The sequence below is a fragment of the Xyrauchen texanus genome, chromosome 3 (assembly GCF_025860055.1).
Source record: "Xyrauchen texanus isolate HMW12.3.18 chromosome 3, RBS_HiC_50CHRs, whole genome shotgun sequence".
NCBI classification, from domain to species: domain Eukaryota; kingdom Metazoa; phylum Chordata; class Actinopteri; order Cypriniformes; family Catostomidae; genus Xyrauchen; species Xyrauchen texanus.
Window position 1 is genome coordinate 47,791,547 of NC_068278.1, and position 18,482 is coordinate 47,810,028.

Sequence of the window (18,482 nt, forward strand, 5' to 3'; positions counted from 1 at the left end):
ATAAATTTTATAATTTAATACAAATCAGATAATTTTATTTTTTTTTTAGAGAGAGAGAGAGAGAAAATCTTAGGTTTTTTTTTTTTTTTTGGCCAAGAAAATAAATTTAAGGACATAAAAGACCTAAAAAAAATACATTAAAAAAATTTCAGTTATCTTTTTTTTTTTTTTTCCACCTTGTGATTAAGGGCATCCTTAGGATCCCTATAATAATTTTGTAAATATATATTTAGGATTCCAGAACACATTTTATGATATGTTGCTTAAATATTTATGGTCGCTTTTTCAACGATTTAAAACAATCCATTATAAATAAACAATTCTATATACTATAGCCTACTACAGCTCCCCCCAGTTTGAGAACCACTGTGATAGGCCAATCCAATTGGTTTTACGTAACAATATGAATTGCGAAGATTCAAAGTGATCTTGGCAGGGATTGTGATCTGTGAGCAAAATTTATATCTATAACGTAAACACAACGTCAACATACACATATAAAACCACGACCGCAGTGTTTTCGAATGGAATGCCAATGAGATGAACAAGAAAAACAATAATTATGAATGGCTGTGCAGTTCTGCTCAACATTACGTTTCTGTTATCAACTGAAAGCTGTTAGTTTAATCTACCTGAGCTGTTTACCAAACAGAGCACCTCTCCCAATCCATATACAACACAAGTGTTTATCTCCTCAAACAAAGCCGTTTTTTTAAATCATTATGCGATCAATCTTTCTTAAATAAACTGTTTAAATATCAATGTCATATTTTCTAAGAGACGTTCTGAGTCGCTGCTACGGTTCTGCAAATCACTATAAAGGGCAAAACGACGATATATCAGGCTGAACAAAAAAGGATGAAATTCACACTCACGGGAGCTGTCTTAACTGAAACAAATCATCGTCCATTCTCGGTCTGTTGGTCGGGCTCCCGTGTCTTTATCTCATTGCCGTTACAGCGCTGATTTCAGCACCACGGGTGTGAGGACAGCTAAGAGCTCTGATAGGGGCGGTGTTGTGCTGGCATGATTTCTGCTTCTTCTGTCGTGTCGCTGGTGGCGTTGCTCGGTCGTTCTGCTGGATCTATGCAAAAACTGGAACGCCTATGTAATACCAAAGTAAGGCTAATGAGGGAACTGTGATTGGAACAGGTGAAGTGGAATCAAGGAAACAAATGACATTCAGTAATCTTTTTCCTATTTGTGAATTTCTTTATTCATTCATTTTTATTGTATTTAGTTTCATGGCCTAAAAGGAATGGAAATCATCAAATGTGCAGAAGAATCGAAGGCATGTTATTTCAAAGTGCAACAAAGTTATACTAAACTTATTTGGTGTAGCCTATTGGAAGCTGAGTTATCGATAATTGTATCTTTATAAACAATTTAAAACAATGTGCTTTAAGTGAAAATCGAAACTTATAAAGTGTGAAAATAAGCTTTAAAATGGGTATGATAAAACATGACAGGTTGTAGTATTAGCCTTCCTGGGAGGCTGTCGAATCTTAGTCTCTGTGTTGACATACTCTTATATATATATATATATATAATTTTATTATCTTCCCTGAGGTCCACTGATAATGTTAGTAACTTGTTTTGCCTTTTTTATTTTTTGCACCAAAAAGGTCATAATTTAGTAATATATGATAATTTTCCACCCTGTCTCATGCCCTCTTTCTGATATGCTCTGTTTTTGCCTAAGCATTTATTTTACACTTCAAGGTAAATGGCCACTGTTATGACTGGCTAACATCATGCAGCCCCTCAAATACAGCCATATTTGAAACTCAATCGGAAGAGAATTAACAAGCTCCACAACATTATAAAACTAAATTTCAGGGTTTACACAATGCACATCCAACTAATTACATCTGAATAATTAAACTGTTCACTTACTGTAAGCACAGCAGCACCATTAACTATCAAACAGTCATAACATTTGAAATATTCATGAATTTACTCATGGTTTTGTGATCGGGTCCAAGTGTTTTCAACTGCCCCATCCTTTAATAACAGTTCCTTTGCAAAGCTCGTATATTGACTGGTTCACAAGCAATCAATGCTGATATGAGCTGAACAAAACGGATATAGTTCAAAGCAGGGTGAACAAGATGCGCACACATACAGGCGAACATCGCTGGAAATGCATCAAAATGGTCAAAGATGTCCATCTAGTGCATGTTTACCTATACCAACATAAGAAAATGGCACAGATGGACACATTTGTACTCACAACAACGAGATGCAGAGGCTGATTGAAACAGGGTCTCTTTTTCAGAGTTGTAACTTGACAATGCATCTTTTAAAAGCAGTGCAATATTCATGACAACGATCAAAGATGTCTGTCTAGTGCATGTTTATATACAAATATTATAAAAAAAATAGTCCAGATAGGTCCTCTTTGGTGTTCAGGAATAGTTAGTAGGCCACACCAGGCCTGTCTGTCCTACACTCTCTCTGTTTACAAACAGAGTGCCAGTGGGCACTTGATGTTTTTGCTGTAGAGGCAGTTTTTGAAGCATTTTGGTTTCAATAAAGGCATTTATTGCATTGGGAATTAAGTTTTGAGTTCTTAAATTTACAGTATGTTTTTATATTAGAAAGACCTCTTATATGTCAAACTATAAGGAAAAATATGACCACTTTAAGTAATTTTTTATGTCTTCATTTAACTTTTAAATAAAATACTAGTGACAACCTAATTTAAAAATATTTTGACCTGAAGTGGGAGACTCACATAGACTCAATTTTGAAAAAGACCCAGAGGAGGTTATACTGCCAGTTGAGAAAATTCAACCAGCCACAGGCATTGCTAATACAGTTCTACTCAGTCTGTCCTCTGCACTTCTATAACTGTCTGTTTTGCTTCAGCTATATATATATATATATATATATATATATGATAGTTCAGTCAGCTGAGAGGATTATCGGCGCTCCTCTACCCACCCTGCTAGAACTGTACACATCCAGATTGACAAAAAGAGCTGGTAAAATCACTCTTGGCCCCATTCACCCACCACACTTCCTCTTCAAACTGTTGCCCTCTGGCCGGCGCAACAGAGCACTAAGCATCAGAACACCCAGGCATAGGAACAGTTTTATCCCTCAGGCCATCCACCAGATGAACAGTTAAAACAGGCCCCAAATACTTTCCTTTGGTCAATACAACCATGTGCAATATTCAATACATCCATTCCTACTTATATCCATATTTCATTTATATTCTTTAACATATTCTACCTCTTCTACAATACATTAAATCACCTGCACATAACTGTATATAAAATATTCGTACACTATTGTATATTTGCGCTATTGTATATTTCTCTTCTTTTTTATGTTATATATTATTTTATTTGTATATGTCACTATATGTATATATGTTTAAATGTATATGTTTGTATTTATGTATATACGTTGCATACTCTTGCACTTGAAACTTCTGTCACCATGACAAATTCCTTGTGTGTGTAAGCATACTTGGCAATAAAGCTCATTCTGATATTGCCGGAGCACATTCTCTAACTGAAAGAGAATTATGTCAATCAATCGGTCCATCCATCCATCCACTGTTAAATTTCACTTAAGCTTGAAAGTTTATGGGTCATTCTGAGTACACAGTATTTCACACCCTGAATACACATCTTTGTTCTGTCCCTCTTGTCATGTTAACCCCTTGCACAATGCTGAGAAAACTTCCTTCAAATACTAATATTAAATATAAGGAAAATATCAAATATAAAGTAAACTGGGGTGACAGTTGGGTAAGGCCTCATTTTCCTCATTACTTTATAAATTGATGTGACCTTATAATATGACACTGTATAACTTGGTATTATTATAAATGATAAACTTATCATTCTATTATTAATATTGTTACTATTATTAATAATCCTTATAAACTATATACTAATGCCAATACTAATGATAGAACAGCTATGTTTTGTTAGAGGGCATAATCAAAAGTCCTGCTAACACTTATCAAATGTAAATGTAACGGTATCTTCGTTGCACATATCGTGGCTTGTACAATAAAGCCAAAGATTTCCTTTATTTATTAACATATGAGAGAGCGTAACGGTCAACTAGCATGTTACGACGGTAAGTCACCGTTAGCGGATACCATACAAATGAATGGGGAGAGCCGTAAACTGAAACCTACCTGTCGCAAATTTCTCAGCGCCTTCTCTCATAAAAACAGATATTTTATCGTAATTAACTCCACACAGAGTAAATTACAAAAACATTTGTGTAAAAGATGTTGACGATTAGCGAACAAGCGCTCAATTGAACAGGTGATGAGCTGTTTCCTCAAAAGTTGTTTATTCAGCACACTGAAGCATCTCCATAGACATCCATTCAACAACAAAAAACGGCATCTTGTCACCTCACCAGAGGACCGTCCCCCGCCGCTTTATGCTATTTACACAAAACTTTAGAATATTGGTAGAAGGGCTCTGGTAAAGCCTTCTGCCTTTCATCATTTCCGCTTACGTAATTTCACACGTCCGCCTCCGAGCAAAGTCCGTTGGACAACAATGCGCAATGTTTAGTTCCGCACATTCAGGAGCTGTGAACTATGCCTTGGGGCAAACAAGGAACTACAGACAAGCTTGTCCGAGAGTTTCTACGCACTGGATCCGCTGCAAGGTTTTACTTTCTGTGGACACTTGTATCATGACAGCGGTATACTGCATCTGTGTAGCTCAGCTGGATGTTGGAAAGGACTGTCAAACATTGTGCAATCTGTTGCACTGAAGGCCAGGACACATTCCCTTTGATAATAGACCAGTATTGGGTCAGTCTGTAGTTCGTAATTCGTTGAGCATCATAGATGAAAGAACTAGCGATTCAGTTTAGGTCTTTAGTCGGCGTTTAGCTGTTTTTTTTCCTTCTTTTCTGTTCAAAGCGTGATAGCTGTTAACAGTATGGTATTAAAAAAAAACTAGTACAGCAACAACATACTTGAATGTTACTTACATGAATTTTCAACGGCTTTTTAAACGAAATAAAAAGGGTGGTGTTCATATCTGTCACAACAAAATATCTTATTTAGCCCTCACTAATATGTATCTAACGATTCAGGAAGGTTCAACCCAACATACAGCATGAATTGGATGAGAACCTGTCCTGATGTGTTTTGTACTTGTTGACAAAAGTCCGTTTTAAGTGCAATAATGGCTTGTGGGTTTGTCAGAGAGCAAAGCTTAATGTAAACACAGCTGTCGAGGTCTGCTGTCTGCCACAGGTGTCCCTTTGACATAAGAACAAATGCATGCTTGTGATCATTATACATGTGCTGTGATGTTTAAAAAAAAAAATACTTTTAAACTTTGTCATCATTACATTTCTCTTCTCTCATCTGTCCAACCCATTAAAGGAATTTTCCAGGTTCAATAAAAGCTGAGCTGAATAGACAGCATTTGTGGTATAATGTTGTATCCCCTTTTCTCCCAATTTGGAATGCCCAATTCCCACTGTGGTGGCATGGTTACTCACCTGAATCCGGGTGGCGGAGGACAAGTCTCAGTTGCCTCTGCTTCTGAGACAGTCTGTCTGCACATCTTGTCACGTGGCTCGCTGTGAATGACACTGCAAAGACTCACAGCATGTGGATGCTCATGCTACTCACCGTGATCCATGCACAACTTACCACATGCTCCATTGAGAGCGATTAACCAGGGACAAGTCAGAATACATTTTTGTGGTAATCAATATATGCCACAAATGCTTTCGGTTAAGCTTCATTTGTAATGAACTCAGAATATTCCTTTATATATATATATATATATATATATATATATATATATATATATATATATATATATATATATATATATATATTTTTTTTTTTTTTTTTTTTGCAGGTTTAAAACAAAGAACAGTTGCATGATCAACCCAAACTTTTCTTTCTGTTTCAGGAACAAGATGATTAAAAACTGGGGTGTTATTGGTGGAATAACTGCTGCTATGGTGGCTGGAGTTTATGTTTTATGGGGGCCAATTTCAGAGAGGAAGAAGAAGAGAAAAGGTGAATACTGTAGTTTAATTTTGCTGATTATTTCTGTAGATCTAAACCCCATACAATCTGTGCAAGGAGTTTCTTTTTCACCTATCATTTCTCTCACAGGCATGGTTCCTGGTCTACTTAATCTGGGGAACACATGTTTTATGAACTCACTACTCCAGGGCCTGGCAGCATGCCCTTCCTTCATCAGATGGCTTGAAGACTTAACAAGTGAAAGCAGCATCCATCCAGAGAGAGCAGAGAGAGACACTCAACTGGCCAGATCTTTGATGCAGTTACTTAAAGGTTATCTCCCTTCCAATAATAACAAACACAATCACATACAATATGAATGAACACTAACAGGTCTATATTACCTTTATTCTACAGCCCTATCGTGTCATGGTCATGGAGAAGAGGAGGTTTTAGATGCAGGATGCCTGTTAGAAGCTCTCAGACTTTACAGATGGCACATCCGCTCATTTGAGGAACAGGTAGGGTATTTCATTGTGTTTTTTTTTTTAAAGATTTCAAATCATCTGTAATGTTTGTACACCCTTAGCTCTAATTGTGGATCTTGATATAGAAACATACCAATATTTATCGTGCTATCTATCATGTTTTATCCTCAGGATGCTCATGAGCTCTTCCATGTTCTCACATCCTCGCTGGAGGAAGAAAGGGAACTCAAACCCAGAGTCACTCACTTATTTGACATGCAAACACTGGAGGTAAACAAGTGCTGTTACCTTTAATGCAATATTAGGGGACACAAAAAGTTAATGGAGTTACATAGACATACTTATATTCCTCCTGTTAATGATTTCAGAAGTCTGTGGAGTCCAAGGGAAAAAACATAAGCTGTAGAAGTGGAGGTAAATAAGGATTATATTCTTCTTCTTTAAAAAAAGGCATTAAGATTGTATGCATATTCGCTGAATTTAGTTAATTTGACTCTTTTATCTCCAGGTCCGTCGCATCCTATTCCGAGTTTATGGAGGACTCGGCACCCTTTCCATGGGCGGTTAACAAGCTATATGGCTTGCAAGCGCTGTGAACAGCAGGTGATCTAATTCAGGCTTTCCATGGATTTTAAACCTTTATGCTCGGATGGGATTTAATATTTTTTTGGTCCAAAATATGAATAACTACTGTCTTGACCAACACAAAATAGGTATCGTTTGAAAGCTCAAATGCTTTACTTTACAATGCATGTAGGCATTATGACCAAAACTGAAAAAGTGCCTTGAAATTTGCAGACAAATCGGAAGTGTTCCGTTTTTATATTTTATGAAAAATTTGCACGTTACATATTTTTGCAATCAGTAAAAATATCAAACTCATCAAATAGCCACGTGTCATATGTTGTTGGAAAGCTCAAAGAACAGAAAACAACCAGCCTTGTTTTACTCAGATAAAAATATAGCAAGTAATAGCTAAGTATATATCTTTGACATTTATGTTGCTTATATGCCGCGTTATCGCTGATAACTTTACGAAAAATAAACAGAACAAAATATCACATATTATTACTTAGGAGGCAATTATCTTTCATACAAGCCCACACATCCCTGCGATGGACTGGCGACCTGTCCAGGGTGTCCCCCGCCTTTCGCCCAATGTTAGCTGGGATAGGCTCCAGCCCCCCGCGACCCTGTACACAGGATAAGCGGTTGACGATGGATGGATGGATGGATGGACAAGCCCACACATATTGTAGTTGGATCCAAAGGTCATTAGATAGCCCACATGAAGCACAATGTTACATATGGTCACCAGGAGATGGTGCCAGGTAAATGACACAGACTCATTGAGCCAAATGGCATGCATTCTGTGAAACCTCATTACTAAAATCATGTTTGCATGCTATGCAAACCTTTAGTCATTGTTGTGTTTGCATGTGTAATTAGTTCTTATGTTAAATCATTATGTTTTTTATTTTATTTGTTTGGAGAGGCTTTTGTAGACTAAGATAAATTATTTTTGTAATGCTATAACCTTTGATTGCTTTGTCGTATCTACACAAACATTTTCTACATTACAGTTTACATGATTTAGAAGGCTTTTTTAAAAGCCACCTTATTTACACCCAGAGATATATAATGTAAAATCAGAAAAATTATTTAAAAAGTAAATCGTTGGCTTAAGTTTTTTTTTGTAATTTTTCAGAAGTTTATTAGGCTGAGTCTCAGAATTTATCAATTAATCTATATCATTAAAAAACTGAAATGTTTTCTTTAAAATGACACCAAACACTTGATCCTCCTTGTTTTTTTGTTGTTGTTTTTTTTCGAGTTATAAGCCTTTCATATTGGGTATGCCACTGAAAAAGGAAATCTTTTAAAACAGCCTCCGAGTCGTGCTGAGTGTCTCCAGTCAGGCTTCCTAAGTAACCAATTGGCCCGGTTGCAAGGATGGGTAGTGTCACGTTGGTTTAATCACCTCATGGTTGCTATAATGTAGTTCTCGCTCTTGGTGGGGGGCGTGGTGAGTTGTGCGTGGATGCCACGGAGAATAGCGTGAAGCCTCCACATGCACTAGGTCTCCACGGTAATGTGCTCAACAAGCCATGTGATAAGATGTGTGGATTGCGGTCTCAGATGCGGAGGCAACTGAGATTCGTCCTCCACCACCCGGATTGAGGTGAGTCACTACGGCATCTTGAGGAATTAGAGTGCATTGGGAATTGGGCATTCAAATTGGGGAGAAAGGGGGAGAAGAAATAACACCCACACTGCTTAAAGGGTCAAATAATCATCTATAAGTTTTAATAAGCATTTCATTTGTTAGTTGAATAGAATCTCTGACCTATTTTTGAAACAGTACATTTGTTGGGAATGTTCTGATAGCCTTCTCCTCATTATATGTCATTCTTGATTTCAGAATCCGGTGCACTATGATTCTTTTGACAGCCTTTCTCTTTCTATTCCTTCAGTTCAGTGGGTGAGTAAATTTGTTCTAATGATACACCGTTGCAAACCTCAAATAATTTGTGATAGAAAAATATGAACCTTTGTCAAGCACATTTAGAGACTTTATGAGTGTTTGTCATCAATGTCATTCTATTGTTCCTTTAGGGCCGACCTGTTACTCTGGACCAATGTCTTCAGCATTTCATCTCCTCTGAAACCATCAAAGAGGTGGTATGTGGAAACTGTACCAAGGTATGATATTGTGTATGGTTTGGAAGGCAATGAATAATAACTGAATGTTTAAAAAAATATATATAATCTGTGATGTTAATTGAGTATTACTCCTTTACCGCATCAGTTCCAGTAAATCTGACAGTACTTTGTTAAAATTCTTAAACTTTTCATTATTCTTTACCTTAAAAGCAACAGGCTGGAGAGCTTGTGAACGAACAAGACCTTGAGAGTCAGAGGACAACATTTGTTAAGCAGCTGAAACTTGGAAAGGTAGATGGAACTGTAATTCTTTTTGAGATCAACAACCTTTCCCAAACTCTGACCACTACCCTGTAGCAGAGTAGGCACTCTTAAATAACCTCCTGTTTGTTTTTGTGTTTCTTTTTGCATTTAGTTGCCTCGGTGCCTCTGCATACATTTGCAGAGGCTGACGTGGTCTAAAGAGGGTACTCCTATAAAGAGACAAGAGCATGTTCAATTTACAGAGTATTTGTCTATGGATCGATACAAACACTGTACTGCTGGCCGGAACCTGCAGAGGACCTGTAGAACAAATAAGACGGTGTCTGTGAAAGCTGTCGGGGAACAAAAAGACAAACCCGTTGCCAATGGTGCTGGTAAGAGAAGCTGTGAACTCTTTTGCATTGTTGTACATTTTTATCAGTATCACAAAGTGGTGCTGTTATCTATGAAAATGTATTTATTCACAGATCTATAAACCTTAAAATATCCTTGTGACTGTTGTTTTGTTATCTTTGAGTGTCTCATTACGTCTTCATTTGCAGATCCAGAACACTGTAACAACAACAAGACACAGTCTAATGGAACCTTTCCCTCTGTCTTTCTACATTCACCAGGACTGAGCTCAAAGTTTAACCTCACTTACAGGTACATGTATATTAATGCAAGGAATATAGAGAATTTTTGAAAAAACAAAAAATACATTTGCGAACAGCGACAACATTAAAACCACCTGCCTAATATTGTTACCACAAATGTACAAAGCGGTTATCTGAGTCACCATAGACTTTGTCAGTTCGTACCAGTCTGGCCATTCTCTGTTGACCTCTCATCAACAAGTCATTTCTGTCCACTGAACTGCCACTCACTGGATGTTTTCTGTTTGAATTTCCCATTCATAGTAAATTCTAGAAATTCTGAAAATCCCAGGAGATCAGCAGTTACAGAAATAATCAAACCAGCCCATCTGGCACCAAAATCATGTTCTGCTGGCTGATATATATAAATATAACAGTGACAGGAAGGCACTTACAATGTAAGTGAATGGGGCCAGTCCATAAATGCAAGATTTTTACACAAGTCAAGATTTAAGTGTTAAAATTGCTTACTAACCTTATCTGTGTAAAGTTATATCCCATACTGGATTACAGGATTTCATTGTCATGATTTAAAATGTGTTAAATGGGAAAAATGACTTTGCCTTTAGAGTGTGCCTTTAAAGGAATATTCTTGGTTCAATACAAATTCAATCGAAAGCATTTGTGGCACAATGTTGATTAGCAAAAAAATGAATTTTGACTTGACCCTCATTTTCTTTTAAAAGAACAAAAAGACAAAATCTGGATTACAGTGAGGCATTTACAATGGAAGTGAATGGGGCCAATCCATAAACGTTAAAATAATTACTGTTTCAAAAGTATTGCCACAAAATATAAGCGATTATGCGTTTTATCGTTTGCTTGACTTTTCTGTATAAAGTTATATCCAATTTTACTACTACGTTGCCATGACAATATAACGGCATAAACAACAAACCCTTTAACGACCATAAAAACAATGAATTAAACAACTTTACAACTTAAATAATACACAAGTTTTAACAGAAAAATGAATGTAAGTGCTTTTATAAAATTAAAAGCTTCACATTTCTGTTTAAACTCTCCACAAATTGGCCTCATTCACTTCAAATGTAAATGCCTCACTGTAACCTTGATTTTCTTTTAAAAAATGTATAAAGAAAATGAGAACAGAGTCGAAATAAATGTTTGTGGTAATCAGCATTATGCCACAAATTCTGTCAATTGCGATGAACCCGGAATATCCTTTTAAGGATTTTTATGCCTCAAGGAATAGTTCTATCCTGAAGGATGTAAGGGAAATGTGACCAATTTGAAATTGGTTTCTATATTAACATAATAACTTTCTCTCCTGACTCCAGCCCTTCAGAGTATCTCTTCCGGTTAACAGCTGTGCTGGTTCACCATGGTGATATGCACTCGGGACATTTCATCACTTACCGCCGCTGCCCTGCTGCCCCCCATGGAACCTCTCCTTTCAGCTCCCAGTGGCTCTGGGTGTCAGATGATTCTGTGAGGAAAGCAAGCCTGCAGGAGGCGCTCTCCTCCAGTGCATATTTGCTCTTTTATGAGCGAGTGCAAAGGCCTGGTCTGAGGGTAGAAGAGTCGGGCTAGGACGGGTTAGTTATTCTTCCTTTACGTTCTGTAATAGCCTCATGTGTCATTCTAAGCTAGAGCGTTAATCCTCGCTCCTCCCCGTGCCAGGCCAAACTGCTATTGCCAAGGGCAATCGTGCATCCCTGTGCATTCAGTTTGGCGTGTTTCAGTGCATGTTGTTGGAGAGAATGAGAGAGGAAATAGGAGGCTGCTGCTCATCCTAGTTTCCTCCTTAATCTTGATTAACATCAGTGACTATGGCTTTTGTTTTTTGTTCTTTTAAACTTCTCTTGCTATTTGTAGCAGCCAGGTGCATAGGAATGATGCCAGTCAGAATTTCTCTCTAACAATGATGTGGCGTGAGCACAGATGTATAATCCTGGTTTTTAGCCAGCAAAAACTCTACATTATATAATGTTATTTAGAGGCAAATTGGCCCTGGTTTGTTGCCTTGAGCATGATGTCATAATTTGCTGAGAAGAAAGACTTTGATTCTCATGCAGTTTACAAACATGCACATCTAATTATCAGTCCTTAATTATGTATTACCCAACATAATTAATTAGTTTACATATGTCCTTTAATAATTAGCACATGTAACGGTCCTTTGGATAATTTAAAATCCACTAAGTTTTTTTTGTCACACATGTGTAAATTAATCAAGAGAAAACAAACTCACAAGATGTATCTATATGTGTAAATCCTGTGTCCTTATGAACATTTTTGCAGTTTTTTGTATGCTTGACATACGCCGTGTCATTTTAACTTAATGCAAACCTTGCCGGAAAATGGGAATTCAACTTTGTCCAGATGTTGCCAGCTTGCATTAATCTAAAGATCCGGAGGATTTACCAATTAGATTTTGTGCAGACAAAACATTTTCTTGTATGTAATTTCAAGTGTTATTCTGTAAATGGATTGTTATAAGTTAATTGTACATGATGCTATTTGCACTACAGTATATTTTTATGATATTGGTGTGCATGGATGAATGTTTTTAATGTGTAAATTAAATAAAATCTGCAACTGTAATATTTATTTTCTCTTTCTCATCTCGAATGGTTTTCCAAATCACAGGCTACAACCTTTTGTTGTTTTTTATGTCTATTCGTATTGACGTGCAATTTTTTAACTTAAGCCTATGAGAGCTATGGTGTGTTTCAGCAAATGCCAGTTAAAATATTTGCCTATTCCACATACAGCCGTGGCCAAAAGTATTGGCAGTGACATACATTTTGTGTTTTGCAAAGTTTGCTGCTTCAGTATTTGTAGATTATTTTTCACATGTTTCTATGGTATACTGGAATACAATGATAAGCGTTTCTTAAGTTTGAAAGGATTTTATTGGCAAAAACACACAGAGTCAATATTTACAGTGTTGATCCTTGTTCATTATAACCTCTGCAATACGCTCTGGCATGCTGGATATTAACTTCTGGGCCAAATCCTGACTGATGGTGATCCATTCTTGACTTATTAGTGCTCTGATTTGATAACAATTTGTTGGCTTCTGTTTGTCCACTCACCTTTTGAGGATTGACCACAGGTTTTCTATGGGATTAAGATCCAGGGAGTTGCCTGGCCACGGATCCAAAATGTAAATATTATGATCCCCGAGCCACTTCATTATCGCTCTTGGCTTGTGACATGGTGCTCCGACATGCTGGAAAATGAACAGATCATCACCAAATTGCTCCTGGATCGTTGGGAGAAGTTGCTCTTGCTGGACGTTTTTATACCATTCTTTATTCATGGCAGTGTTTTTGGGCAGAATTGTGAGAGAGCCCACTCCCTTGGATGAAAAGCAACCCCACACATGGATGGTCTCAGGATGCTTCACTGTTGGCATGACACTGGACTCATGGTAGTGTTCACCTTTTCTTCTCCAGACTTTGATTTTCTATATGTCCCAAACAGTCGGAAGGGGGCTTCATCAGAGAAAATATCTTTGCACCAGTCATCTGGACAGACAGAATTTCAGTCTGCTCTTGATGTTTTTCTTGGAGAGAAGTGGCTTCTTTGTTGCCCTTCTTGACACCAGGCCATTGTCCAAAAGTCTTCGCCTCACTGTGCGTGCAGATGCACTCACACCAAGCTCTGCACTGGTGACACGATTCCTTAGCTGACTCCTCAGGAGGAGATGGTGCTGGCGCTTGCTGGACACTCTGGGACATCCTGAAGCCTTCTTCTCTGCAGTTGTACCTCTCTCCTTGAAGCTCTTGATGATCCGGTAAATGGTTATTTCAGGTGCAGTATTCTTTGCAGCAATTTCCTTGCATGTGAGGCCATTTTGATGCAAAGCAATGATGTCTGCACGTCTTTCTTTAGAGAACACAACAAGAACACAAGAACACAATGATTGGAAGCACTTTTCCCTCCTTTCATAACAAACTCGTTCACACTTTCCCAGGTGCTGCTGATATGATTAGTGAAATTATGTTGGCTTGTCATTTTGTGCCAGGACCAAAAAACTGTGAAATTTTGGTTTTGTGCTAAAGTTTTTTTTGACAATTAAGCTTTTTGCAATTATTTAGAATGCATCTGATCACTCTGCACAATAATCTAGAAACAATGTGAATCAACACCGCAACAACTGAAGCAGAAAAATTTGAGAAACACAAAATGTATGTCACTGCCAATACTTTTGGCCACGGCTGTACAAAGCTATCAAATAATATTTAGAAAACTTGGAATATAGCATACAAATTGTATGGACTACATTTATGATGCTTTTTTGTCTTTTTGGAACTTGACCGCCTCTGTTGGCCTGTCCTCATTTACTTTCATTTTATGGATAAGAGCAACCAGAACATTCTGCAAAAATATTGACTTTTGAAAAAAAAAAAAAAAAGTCATATGGTTTGGAGAGTTTACCAGAACACCAAAAACTCCACAAAACACGAGTTGTAAAAATTAGATGTGATCTAGAACATTATACAGAGTATGCCAAGCACTTCTTGGCCAGTATAATAGTACGTTCTAGGCATATGCAGGTGAGTAGTATCAATAGATGTGGGCACTGTCCTGTGACCTGAATATGATGTAATAACAACCTTAAAATAATTTACTCTGATTTTGTTAAACAAGTACCATTAAAGCACAATAAACAATATCCTTAGTATATATTAGCTCTATTTAGCTATCAACTCACAGTTCCACCATTTCTTTAAATGCAGTTTTTTGAACTTGACGTTACTTCTACTCCAGTGGGATTAAGGGACAGTAAAGTATCCAGTCGATCGGCACTTCAGAATCTTGCCAGAAATAGTATGTAATCCGGGTAAACTGAGGATTTGAACATACTATATTGGTATACTGTTTTTGCCATAATAGGGAAGCATGATATTTGTATGCAGCATAAATCAATCTCTCACAGCCTCGTTTTCATTCCCGTCAAAAATCAAATATGGCATTTCTCTGAATAAGAGGTGTCCCAAATCGCACACTTCTGCACTATTCTATACCATTTTGTAGTGCAAGTAGTGCAAGTTCATTTACACTGAAAACACAGCGAAAAGAAGTGTACTTTAAGTACCAGGATAATGCACTTTTTCAACCATCAAAACAGAGTGTAGAATGTGGATACTTCATGCACTTCGTGCACGCGGCTTGCCGTAGCTAGTGGAGCAGGTGGAGTTATCAGGCTAAACTAAGTTTTTGGAAAGATAATTGCATTAAACTAAGTTAGGCTTATATTATAACGGTTCATCTTTTCACAACAATTTATTGATTGTGTTGTGTGTTTTGTTCAGAATGATTACAGCAGTGGCAATTTCTCAGGGCCAGTAAAGCCTTCTCTGCTGGCCTAACATGCCAATTAAATAAATAAATAATTTTGATCCTTTCATTCTCAATCACCTTTTTATGTATTTTTAATCGCTTTTGACTCTTAATTAATCTACAAACAAATAGAGAAAAACAAAAAGTTTATCCAGTCAGAATTTATTCTTTGATGTTTACAAGCAAATTGTGAAAACTGTTTGTTATTAAGTAATATCGATAAAGGAGTTTGTTTCCACATTACATGATATTGAAGCTTGTTTAACAAATTCCTGCAGAAACAGGTGTCTAAAACATTATAATCGTTTTTGATAATCGTACACCTGAAGCACAAATTCTAGCACTGCAGCCTCTTTAAACAGTTGGGTTGCTAGGAGACATCTCTAATGAGAATCAAATCCCTGCTAAGCTAACGGGAGCGTTGCAGTTCCGAATATCAGGGAATGGAATGCATTTATGGTCAGAGATATCAAGTAGGAATATCCCACATCCAACTTGAATGGAACACAGCATAACCGTGTACCCTGACGAAACAAAATGTATTAAAAGCAGCATTTAAATCGCAAATATTATAGAATTTCCAGGTATTATAGACCTCCTTGGTAGTTCATATGAAATATTCTTATTTTTGAATGCTGCAATTAAAATTAGGCTTGCTTGAGCATTGGTGTCGTTTCAGGTTCTGGCTTTCGTGTGTGGACATGTTTTTAAAATGTCAGTTGTTATAATGACATGAATCACACTGAAGGCTTAGACTTTAAATGCATGGCCCACCACTGATTTGCCTCTGGTATGGAAAGGATACCATTCTAAGTAAATAAATGGACCAACAGCCATTATGTATTTTTGCTATATTCTTCTGTTTTCCATTGTAAAGCTTTAAAACTGTGTCGTTGGATAATTGTTTGATAATTTGTCACAAATGTATTTGAGGTGGCATAATATAGTTTAGATCAGGGCTTCACAACGGGGGCATTCAATGGACGCCAGGGGGCACTGAGAGCAAATTAGTAGAGAGGGGAGCATTAATCAGTCATAATAATCAAATATATCCTCAAGTTCCTCTTTGCATTAAAACGTTTATCTAGATTTGGAGTATATCAGTTGGTTCTCAAAAATCGCATTTGTACCGCGGTTCATCTGATTTTGAAGTCTAGAGACACATCTGAAGTATCTGGTTTAGCAGCGCCAAATACACAGGCAGAGGCACAAGCTCGGCTAATGCACCTGCATGGCTCTGTAGATGGATACATCAGTGGACAGAGCAGTGCGAGCGCAAATCTCTTAAAGCTCGAGCTCTTAAACTCGCAGCTTTGCAAGAATCAGTGAGAGGCAAGGCAAGAGAAGCGGAAACCATTTGAATTCGCCGCAGAATTCTAAATCACCACTCTTGAATTTACCAGAGACGTCGCTTGGCCTATTTTAAGGGGGCTTTAGCATAATTTTAATAGTTACTAGTATAGTATATTTTTCAATATTATAGTATGTTTTTATCAAAGTACTTATGAGTTTCCTGGCCTTTGTGTGACCCAGGAGAGAGATATGAGGTTACTAAAAGTGTTGATACTGCAAAAACCACAAAGAGCACCCAGCTGTAACAAAATAATGAGGCTATGGGCCTTGAAACACAGCTGAAGATAAAGAGTAAAAACAACCAGTGGTCAAAGTAATTAAAAAGATAGACTAAAGCCAAGTTTCTACCAATAAAAAGATATCAAAAGGCTCTGTGAGATAATGGTGGCGAATAGTATCCATTGGTTACAAAAATAACGAAGGGGAGTAGAAATGAGGTAATGCCAGAAAACAAACTGTATAGAAGATGAGGTTTTGGACTAAGACAGTCAGAATGGACAGCTGGCCTTTCTCAAGTTTGTTGGTGATTCAATAAACTTTAACTTTGACTCCGAGTGTTTCCTTGCATCCTAGAGAGATTCTTCAAAGATTTTCCACGACACTATTTTCCACGACACTCCTGGCAGGTAGACCCATCTTTCGCCTCACGCTTGCAAAACTCTTCTCAGTGAGAAATTCAAGCCAAAGGTTTGAGAGCAACAAATGGAAGATTGAACAATCGGCACTTTTCCACTGCACATTACTGTTTGACTCGACTCTACTTGCTTCACTTTTCTGAGCTTGCTTTCCACTGCTGCTTAGTGCCACCTCAACGTGGGTGGGATTATAGGCTGATCGTCATAGTTGCCCCGCCTCTACTGCTGTGACATCATCTTAAAAGCAACACAAAACAATAACACGACCACTAGCTGTTAGCTACTAGCTTGTTGTGCTGCATAAAGCAGTTGTTGTATGGTGATTTTACACAAGTGTAATAGTTAAATTGGCCTGGTTGTTTTAGAATCAAGCTTTCCAGTAGCCAGTCAACTAAATAAACTGAAGCTTTCAAGCGGAGTATAGAGTTAACGTACCATCCTCCATCGTGGACTCCAGCCGTGGTTGAGTCCAGTGCACTCTCCCTCCCATTTCTCGTCAGTCTAGATAGCATCCATTTGGTCGAACCACTTCCACTTTTCCTTGATGGTTCTGTAGTCACTTTTAAGTTTTTGTTTTTTACTTTTCCCTACACTGTTGGTAGGTCCGGTGGTAACCATGTCTCAGCTGTGCGGCCAACAGCTGAGAGACTTCCTGAAATACTTTTTTGTTTCGTTCGTCGCTAACGAGAGGAACATCTGCACCTCATTTATTGACCACAGTGTGGTTTTGCGCACAACCATTTCTTTTTACAATTTGAAAGTTGCCTGAACAAATGAAACTGCTATCGCTGTAGCCAACTTGAAAACTAGCAAGTTGATGTCCCATGTTGCAAATCCAGTGACAATGACTCTGGTAGTGACGATTCTCTCTGACAAATCAGTTTTACATCACATTTAGTATCGGCTCAGCTTGCTTGGAATCTCGACCGAGGTGGTACTAAAAAGGTATCAGGTGCACAGGTACTATCTACAGTGGAAAACACCCAAAAAGCGAGCAGAGTCGAGTCGAGTCGAGTGCAGTGGAAAAGCCCCAAATTTAGCCTATATTGGATTATTACTGGAAAATATTTATGCTACAAACACAAGTCATTTACACGTTTGCAGTAGTTTATTTACACATACAGACTGATTCTATGCAGTAAATCCG

General features: G+C 37.6%; 2 protein-coding genes across 4 annotated transcripts in view; one reads left to right on the plus strand and one right to left on the minus strand.

The window, feature by feature from the left end:
* Positions 1-4,425, minus strand: part of svopa (SV2 related protein a) — a 29,082-nt gene extending 24,657 nt beyond the window's left edge. Inside the window, exons 1-2 of one of the 2 annotated variants that reach the window (XM_052105097.1) lie at positions 4,163-4,425; positions 876-1,104 (exon numbers count right to left, since the gene is read on the minus strand). In XM_052105097.1, the coding sequence (XP_051961057.1) occupies positions 876-910 (35 nt within the window). In that variant the 5' untranslated portion in view covers positions 911-1,104; positions 4,163-4,425. The remainder of the gene's footprint in view (positions 1-875; positions 1,105-4,162) is intronic. The other variant, XM_052105106.1, reaches the window with a different exon arrangement.
* A 108-nt stretch (positions 4,426-4,533) lies between these two features.
* On the plus strand, positions 4,534-12,586 carry LOC127629222 (ubiquitin carboxyl-terminal hydrolase 30). 2 transcript variants are annotated; one of them, XM_052106354.1, is made up of 13 exons: positions 4,534-4,650; positions 5,922-6,031; positions 6,131-6,313; positions 6,398-6,501; positions 6,640-6,738; positions 6,837-6,882; positions 6,977-7,071; positions 8,891-8,950; positions 9,085-9,171; positions 9,343-9,423; positions 9,548-9,770; positions 9,939-10,041; positions 11,333-12,586. In XM_052106354.1, the coding sequence occupies exons 1-13, from the start codon at positions 4,580-4,582 to the stop codon at positions 11,583-11,585; spliced, it is 1,515 nt and encodes a 504-aa protein (XP_051962314.1). In that variant the 5' UTR covers positions 4,534-4,579; the 3' UTR covers positions 11,586-12,586. The 2 variants fall into 2 exon arrangements, with proteins under 2 accessions (XP_051962314.1, XP_051962323.1); XM_052106363.1 differs by having other exon boundaries at positions 4,573-4,798.
* The last annotated feature ends 5,896 nt before the right edge of the window (positions 12,587-18,482 follow it).